This window comes from Pan troglodytes, chromosome 2 (genome assembly GCF_028858775.2).
Source record: "Pan troglodytes isolate AG18354 chromosome 2, NHGRI_mPanTro3-v2.0_pri, whole genome shotgun sequence".
Classification (NCBI taxonomy): Eukaryota; Metazoa; Chordata; class Mammalia; order Primates; family Hominidae; genus Pan; species Pan troglodytes.
In genome coordinates, this window is record NC_086015.1 from 112,815,801 (window position 1) to 112,825,358 (window position 9,558).

The 9,558-nt window shown below is 39.2% G+C and overlaps 1 protein-coding gene across 1 annotated transcript; it reads right to left on the bottom strand.

Annotated features, from left to right (window-relative positions):
• Positions 1-2,281: 2,281 nt before the first annotated feature.
• Positions 2,282-2,649, bottom strand: LOC107970444 (peptidyl-prolyl cis-trans isomerase A-like). The gene has a single exon (XM_054680868.2). The coding sequence runs from the start codon at positions 2,594-2,596 to the stop codon at positions 2,282-2,284; it is 315 nt and encodes a 104-aa protein (XP_054536843.1). The 5' UTR covers positions 2,597-2,649.
• Between the last annotated feature and the right edge of the window lie 6,909 nt (positions 2,650-9,558).

The window sequence follows — 9,558 nt, forward strand, 5'->3', positions numbered from 1 at the left end:
ACTGGGTAACAGGCAGAGGTTGGAGCAATTTGGAGGGCTCAGTAGAAGATAGGAAAATGTGGGAAAGTTTGGAAATTTCTAGAGGCTTGGAGGACTCAGAAGACAGGAAGATGTGGGAAAGTATGGAACTTCCTAGAGACTTGTTGAGTGACTTTTACCAAAATGCTGATAGTGATATGAATAATAAAGTCCAGGCTAAGTGGTCTCAGATGAATATGAAGAACTTGTTGGGAACTGGAGTAAAGGTCACTCTTGCTATGCAAAGAAACTGGTGTCATTTTGTCCTTGCCCTAGAGATCTGTGGAACTTTGAACTTGAGAGAGATGATTTGGCATATCTGGTGGAAGAAATGTGTAAGCAGCAAAGTGTTCAAGAGGAAGCAGAACATAAAAGTTTGAAAAATTTGCAGCCTGACGATGCAGTAGAAAAGAAAAACCCATTTTCTGGGGAGAAGTTCAAGCTGGTAGCAGAAATTTTCATAAGTAATGAGGAGCCAATTGCTAATCACCAAGACAATGGGGAAAATGTCTGCAGGACATATCAGAGACCTTTGTGGCAGTCCCTCCCATTACAGGCCCAGAGGCCTAGGAGGAAAAAAGGGTTTCCTGGGCTGGGTCTGGGCCCCCCCCTGCTACATGCAGCCTCAGGACTTGGTGCCCTATGTCCCAGCTGCTTTAGCTGTGGCTAAAAGGGGCCAAGGTACTGCTCAGGCTGTGGCTTTGGAGGGTGCAAGCCCCAAGCCTTGACAGCTTCCACATGGTACTGGTCCTGTGGGTGGGCAGAAGACAAGAAATGAGGTTTGGGAACCTCCACCTAGATTTCAGAGGATGTATGGAAATGCCTGGATCTCGAGGCAGAAATTTGCTGCAGGGGCAGTACGAACATGGAGGACCTCTGCTAGGACAGTGCAGGAGGGAAATGTGGGGTGGGAGCCCCCAAACAGAGTCCCCACTGGGGCACTGCCTAGCGGAGCTGTGAGAAGAGGGTCACTGTTCTCCAGACCCCAAAATGATAGATCCACCCACAGCTTGCACTGTGCACCTGGAAAAGCTGCAAACACTCAATGCCAGCCCATGAAAGCAGCCAGGAGGGGGACTGTGCCCTGCAAAGCTACAGGGGTGGAGTTGCCCATGACCATAGAAACCTACCTCTTGCATCAGCATGACCTGGATGTGAAACATGGAGTCAATGGAGATCATTTTGGAGCTTTAAGATTTGACTGCTCCTCTGGATTTCAGACTTGCATGGGGCCTGTAGCTTCTTTGTTTTTGCCAATTTCTCCCATTTGGAATGGTTGTATTTACCCAATGTTTGTACCCCCATTGTTATCTAGGAAGTAACTAACTTGCTTTTGATTTTTCAGGCTCGTAGGTGGAAGACATTTGCCTTGTCTCAGATGAGACTTTGGATTGTGGACTTTTGAGTTAATGCTGAAATGGGAAGGGCCAGGGGTAGAATGATGTGGTTTGGCTGTGTCCCCACCCAAATCTCGTTTTGAATTGTAGCTCCCATAATCCCCACATGTTGTGGGAGGGACCTGGTAGGAGGTAACTGAATCATGAGGGCAGGTTTTTCCATGCTATTCTTATGATAGTGAATAAGTCTCATGATATCTGATAGTTGTATGAAGGGCAGTTCCCCTGCACACACTCTCTTGCCTGCTGCCATGTAAGACCTGCCTTTCCTACTCCTTTGCCTTCCACCATGATGATGAGGCCTTCCCAGCTATGTTGAACTGTGGGTGTATTAAACCTCTTTTTCTTTATAAATTATCCACCCTTGGGTATTTCCTGATAGCAGTATGCAAATGGACTAATACACTTGCCTATTTTTTTTTTTGTATTTTTTGTAGAGATGGGGTTTCTCCATGTTGCCCAGGCTGGTCTGGAACTCCTGGGCTCAGTGATCGGCCTGCCTTGGCCTCCCAAAGTGCTAGGATTACAGGAGTGAACCACCATTGGTTTAATATGTTTATTGTCTTTTTTTTCTTTTTTTTTTTTAATAGTGTGAGGCAGCTCTGTTACTCATAGCTGCTTGCAGCTCTTTATTTTATTTTTTATTTTTAAATTTTTTTGTTATGTAGTTTTTATTTCATAATCATAAACTTAACTCTGCAATCCAGCTAGGCATGGAAGGGAACAAGGAAAACAGGGAACAAAAAGGGAACTGAAGTGAGAGCACAAAGATTCTAGGATACTTTGAGCAAATGGGGTGGAGGGGTGTTTGCCTGAGCTACAGAAAGAATGGGTTGGTGGTTAAGATGAAACACAAATCAAACTTATTAGAGTTGTCCACAGTCTGCAATAGTGATCTTCTTGCTGGTCTTGCCATTTCTGGACCCAAAGCGCTCCATGGCTTCCACAATATTCTTGCCTTCTTTTACCTTGCCGAAGACCATGTACTTGCCATCCGGCCACTCAGTCTTGCCAGTGCAGATGAAAAACTGGGAACCATTGGTATTGGGTCCACCAGTTTCCATGGACAAGATGCCAGGACCTGTATGCTTTAGGATGAAGTTCTCATCATCAAATTTCTCCCCACAGATGGATTTGCCACCAGTGCCATTATGGCGTGTGAACTTGCCACACTGACACATAAACCCTGGAATAATTCTGTGAAAGCAGGAACCCTTATAACCAAATCCTTTCTCTCCAGTGCACAAAGGTTTTCTGCTGTCTTTGGAATCTTGCAGACAAGATTCCAAAGGAGACGTGACCCAAGGGCTCACCATCAACAGCGATGTCAAAGAACATGGTGAGATTGACAGTGGCTGATAGTATGGGGCTCCCAGTGGTGGTGGCATCTGCAAAGCCTACAGTTCTTAACAAAAAGAATGGTGTTGTCATGTTAACAAGAGAATTCAAAAGGTATACCTAATAGAAAATATGAAACATTTAGAAGAAATTCTGCCTTACCTATTTTTGTACATAAGTCATACCTAATACTAAAATATCTCAAGAAAATGGTTGGAGAAACTCCTAATTACAGATAAGTTTCTAACTTACATATGAAAAGATCAATTTATGGCATAGCTTCTATTCTTTTTCTTTTCACAGCTTTATTGATGTATGTTTTATATAGCATAAAATTCATCCATTTTAAGTGTACAATTCAATTTAGTATATTCACAGAGTTGTGCCACCATTTCCAATTTAATTTTAGAACTTTTTTTTATTGAGATGGAGTTTCGCTCTTGTTGCCCAGGCTGGAGTGCAATGGCATGATCTTGGCTCACTACAACCTCTGCCTCCTGGGTTAAAGCGATTCTCCTGCCTCAGCCTCCCGAGTAGCTGGGATTACAGGCATGTACCACCATGCCTGGCTAATTTTGTATTTTTAGTAGAGATGAGGTTTCTCCAACACTCTAAAGATAAACCTTGTACCCTTTACAAACCTATTTTCCATTTCTCACCCTTACCTTTAAACCCTTTGCCTCCAGCCCTGGACTTAGCCATAGCTCCTGATGAGGACTAATTTACTTTTCGTCTGTATGGATTTGCCTATTCTGGACATTTTACATACACAAGTCCATATCATATGTAGTATTTTCGTGTCTGACTTCTTTTTCTTAGAATGTGTTTTCAAGGTTTATCCATGTAGAATGTAACAATACTTCACTTTTTATGGCCAAATAATATTCCACCGTATGGATGTATGACGTTTTGTTTGCCTATTCACCTGCTGATGGATGCTTAGGTTGTTTCTGCATTTTGGCTATTATGAATAATGCTTCTGTGATTGTTCATGCATAAGTCTCTGTGTGGACAAGTGCTTTCATTTCTCTTGGGAGTTTTCATTTCTCTTAGGAGTGGATTTGCTGGTCATATGGTTTAACATTTTGTTTATGTTTAACATTTTGAAAAATTGCCAAATTGTTTTCCAAAATGGCTTTGCTGTTTTACAATCTCAACAGCAATGTATGAGGGTTCCCATCTTCTACATTATCTACACTTGTTATTATTTCTCTCTCTCTTTTTTTTTAAATAGTCAACCTAGTGAGATTGAAATGTAATCCCACTGTGGTTTTGATATGCATTTATCTAATGACTAATGATATTGAGCATCTTTTCATGTGTTTATTGGCCATTTATGTATCTTCTTTGGAGAAATGTTTATTTAATCCCTTTGCTCATTTTTTAAATTGGGTTATTTATTTTCCTATTGTTGAGTTGCATTTTTATATATTCTAGATGATTGCTTTATCAGATATATGATTTAGAAGTATATTCTTTGGTTCTGTGGGTTGTCTTTTCAATTTTTTTTCTGTCCCAACTTTTATTTTAAGTTCAAGGGGGTATATGTGCAGATCTGTTACATGGGTAAATTGTGTGTCATGGGGGTTTAGTGTATAGATAATTTTGTCACCCAAGTAATCAGCATAATACCCGATAATTGGTTTTTCCGTCTTCTGCCTCCTCCCACACTCCACCCTCAAATAGGCCCTGGTGTCTATTGTTCCCTTCTTTGTGCCCATGTGTACTCAATGTTTACCTTCTACTCATAAATGAGAATATATGGTATTTTGGTTTCTATTCCTGCAATTATTCACTTAAGATTACAGCCTCCATCTCCATCTATGTTGCTGAGAAAGCCACGATCTCATTTTTATAGCTATGTAGTATTCCATGGTGTATATATACCACATTTTCTTTATCTAGTCTGCTGTTGATGGGCATCTAGGTGGATTCCATGTCTTTGCTATTGTGAGTAATGCAGTGAACATATGCATGCATGTGTCTTTATGGTAGAACAATTTATATTCCTTTGGGTGTATACCCAATAATGGAATTGCTGGGTCAAATGGTACTTCTATTTTAAGTTCTTTAAAAAATCCCCAGACTGCTTTCCACAGTGGCTGAACTAATTTACATTCCCACCAGCAGTATATAAGCATTCCCTTTTCTCCTAGGATCTTTATAGTTTTAGGTTTCACATTTAAGTCTTCAATCCATTTTGAGTTGATTTTTGTATATGGTGAAAGGTAGGGGTCCAGTTTCAATCTTCTGCATATTCTTAGCCAGTTATCCTAGTAGCATTTATTAAATAGGGAGTCGTTTCCCAATTGCTTTTGTTGGCTTTATCCAAGATCAGATAGTTTTAGGTGTGTGGCCTTATTTCTGGGTTTTCTAGCCTGTTCCATTGGTCTATGTGTCTATTTTTGTACCAGTACCATACTGTTTTAGTTACTGTAGCCTTGTAGTGTAATTTGAAGTTGGGTAGTGTGATGCCTCTGGCTTTATTTTTTTTTCTTAGGATTGCTTTGGCTATTCAGGCTCTTTTTTGGTTGCAAATGAATGTTAGAATTTTTTTTACCCTAATTCTGTGAACATGTCATTGGTAGTTTGATAAGAATAGCATTGAATCTGTAAATAGTTTTGGGCAGTATGGCCATTTTAACAACATTGATTCTCCTATACATGAGTATGTAATGTTTTTCCATTTGTTTGTGTAATCTCTGATTTTTTTAAGCAGTGTTTTGTAATTTCCATTGTAGAGATCTTTCACCTCTCTGGTTAGCTGTATTGCTAGATGCTTTATTCTTTTGTGGCTACTGTGAATGGGATTGCATTCTTTTTTTGTTTTTTGAGATGGAGTCTCCCTCTGTCACCCAGGCTGGAGTGCAGTGGTGCAATCTTGGCTCACTGCAACCTCTGACTCCTGGGTTCAAGCGATTCTCTAGCCTCAGCCTCCCAAGCAGCTGGGATTACAGGCAGACCACCAAACCCAGCTAATTTGTTTGTATTTTTAGCAGAGATGGGGTTTCGCCATGTTGGCCAGACTGGTCTCTAGCTCCTGACCTCAGGTGATCCACCCGCCTCGGCCTCCCAAAGTGCTGGGAATACAGGCATGAGCCACCATGCCTGGCCAGGGATTGCATTCTTGATTTAGCTCTCAGCTTGGATGTTATTGATTGGCATACAGAAATGCTACTGATTTTTGTACATTGATTTTATATCTTAAAATTTACTGAAGTTGGTTATAAGATCTAGAAGCCTGTGGGCAGAGACCATCAGGTTTTCTAGGTATAGTATCATATTGTTTGACTTCCTCTGTTCCTATTTGGATGCTTTTTTTTTTTTTTTTCTTTGATGGAATTTCACTCTTGTTGCCCAGGCTAGAATGCAGTGGCATGATCTCGGCTCACTGCAATCTCTACCCACCAGGTTCAAGAGATTCTCCTGCCTCAGCCTCCCAAGTAGCTGGGATTACAGGCACCCACCACCACACCTGGCTAATTTTTGTACTTTTAGTAGAGATGGGGTTTCACCATGTTGACCAGCTGGTCTCGAACTCCAGACCTCAGGTGATCCACCTGCCTCGGCCTCCCAAAGTTCTGGGATTACAGGCGTGAGCCACTGCGCCCAGCCTGGATGCCTTTTATTTCTTTATCTTGCCTGATTACTCTGACTAGGACTGCTTTTCTTCTCTTTTTACATTTTTTTATTAAAAAGAATAGAGACAAGATCTCACTATGTTGCCCAGGCTGGTCTCAAACTCCTGAGCTCAAGTGATCCTCCTGCCTCAGCCTCCCAAAGTGTTGGGATTACAGGCATGGGCCACTGTCACTGGCCAGGAGTTCCTCTTTTCAGTTTTGTATGCACAAAAGTTCTACATCTTAATGAAGCTTAATTTATCTATATATTTTTTGTTTCATGTGCTTTTGGTGTTTTATCTAAGAAATCAGCCATTGCCTAATCCAGTGTCTCAAAGATTTACTCCTATGTTTTCCTTTAGGTGTTTTATAATTTTACCTCTTACACTTAGATCTATTAGCCATTTTGAATTAATATTTGTGTACATTGTGAGGCAGAGATGTCCAGACTCATACTTTTTCATGTGGATATCCAGTTGTCTGAACATCATTTTTTAAAATACTCTTATTTTCCCACTGAATTGTTTTTATATCCTTGTCAAAAATCAATTGACAATAAATGTGAGAGTTTATGTATGGGCTCCTAATTCTATTCCATTGATTTATATTCTGTTTCTTTGTCAGTATTGCACTGTCTTGATTACTGTAGCTTTATATTGTGCAAAAGTGATTGCGGTTTTTGCCATTATTTTCAACTGTAAAACCTGCAATTACTTTTGCATCACCCTAATAGTAGGTTTGGAAATCAGGAAGTGTGTCTTCCAACTTTTTTATTTTTCGATATTCTTTTGGCTATTCTTGATCCCTCGCATTCCCATATAAATTTTAGTGACAGCTTGTCAATTTTTGAATTAAAAAACAGTTGGAATTTTGATAGATATTTTGTTGAATTTGTAGATTAATTTGGGGAGTATTGCTATCTTAACAATTTAAGTTTTCTGATCCATGAATATGGCATGTCTATTTATTTAGTTCTTGTTTAGTTTCTTTCAACAGTATTTGTAGTGCTCAGTGTACAAGGCCTGAGATTTTTTTTTGGCTAAAATTTTCCTAGGTATTTTATTTGCTGCTAATATAAATGGGATCATTTTTAAGTTTCATTTTCAGATTGTTCATTACTTGTAGATAGAAATACAATTGATTTTTGTATATTGACCTTGTATCCTGGCAAGTTTTTGAACTCATTTATTAGTTCTACAAGTTTTAAAATCTGATTCCTTAGAGTTTTCTATATACAAATATAGATAGCTTGCAAATAAAGATAGTTTCATATCTTCTTTTTCAATCTTTTTTCTTGCACAGTTGCTTTCCTAAAGCCTCAAGAACAGTGTGGATTAAAGTGGTGAGTGCAGACATCCTTATCTTGTTCCTGTTCTTAGAGAAATGGCACTCAGTTTTTCTTCATTAAGCATGATATTAGCTGTGGTTTTCCATAGATACCCCTAATCAGACTGAGAAAATTCCTTTTTATTTCTAATTTTTTTAAAGTGTTTTTATCATGAAAATATGTTGGATTTTTTTCAACTGTGTTTTCGTTTTTCTTTTTTTTCTCGAGACAGGGTCTTGTTCTGTCACCTAGGTTGGAGTGCAGTGGCTTGATCACGACTCACCGCAGCCTCAACGCCCGAGTAAAGTTGGAACTTTAGGCACATGCCACTATGTCTGGTTAATTTTTTTATTTTTTTGTAGAGTCAGGGTCTTGCCGTGGTTGCCCAGCCTGGTCTTGAACTCCTGGGCTCAAGCTATGTACTGACTTTGGCCTCCCAAAGTGCTGGGATTATAGGCATGAGCCACTGCACCCAGCTCAACTGCTTTTTCTATGTCTTTTGAGAAAATCCTGTTTTTTATTTTCTATTTTTCTACTAATATGGTATATTACATTGATTGATTTTTGTAGCCTAAACCACCAACCTTATTCCTGGGATAAATCCACCTTGATCATGATGTATAATTCTTTTATATTTTGCTGAATATTGCTTGCTAGTATTTTGTTAATAATTTTTGTGTCTATATTTATAAGGGGTATTGGTTCATTGCTTTCATAATCCTTTTTGTAAAACATCATTATTTTTTTTTCTTTATGAGACAGGGTCTCCCTTCCTCACCCAGGCTGAAGTGCAGTGGTGCGACTTTGGCTCATTGCAACTTCCGCCTCCTGGGTTCAAGTGATTCTCTTGCATCACTTCCAGTGTGGCTGGGACTACAGGTGTGTGCCACCACACCTGGCTAATTTTTGCACTTTTAGCAGAGATGGGTTTTTGCCATGTTGACGAGGCTGGTCTTAAACTCCTGGCCTCAAGTGATCTGTCTGCCTTGTCCTCTCAAAGTGTTGGGATTACAGGAGTGAGCCACTGTGCCCGGTGGAAAACATTAAAAAAACTCTTTGAAAAAATTTCAGACTTAATAAAAGGACATAGAATCCCCGTACACTTTTCATGCAGCTCCATCAAATGTTAGCACCTAAACATACTTGCTTTAGCATTATCTATCTGTCTGTCCATCTATCTATCTATCTATCTATCTATCTATCTATCTATGTGTGTGCGTGATTTTTTTTTTTGAATTTTTTTTTCTCAAATCACAATTTCATCCAATTTGGACACCTTTAATGTTCCGGATATGCCCAGCTATCTTCCACATTGGGAACATCTATTTATATAGGCATCTTTTTCTGAAGATCTTTTACTTCCTATTTTCAAGAAGTAACCTCTTCTCATCTTCCCAGTTTCAATCAGTGATACCTCATCAGTGTAATCTTCCAATACCCCACCTGTGTAAGGCCCACCATTCTTTTCTGTCCCTGCACCCTGATAATTTCCCCTATGAAATTTTTGCAATTTGAAAATCTGTATTTATTTATTAGTTACCTTAATTGTTCTTTGTCTTTCTCACTGGTTTATAAACTCTGAGAGGAGGGTGTCATGTTTCTTCTACGCACCATGGCATAATCAATGTTTAGCACGGTGCCTTGCATGCAGTAATTATTCAAGAGATATTTATTGAAGAATAAATTAATAAAATATGGAATAAATGCTTAGATAACTAGTATATGTTTTCAGGGCTTGATTTTTCTGTGAGTTGATTCAAGCAGTATATGTTTCTCTCTGGAAGGAGAGTGAAAAACCAATTAAATGTTATTCAGTATAGTTTGAGATGCTTTTAAATTAAATATTAGATGCCAGTAC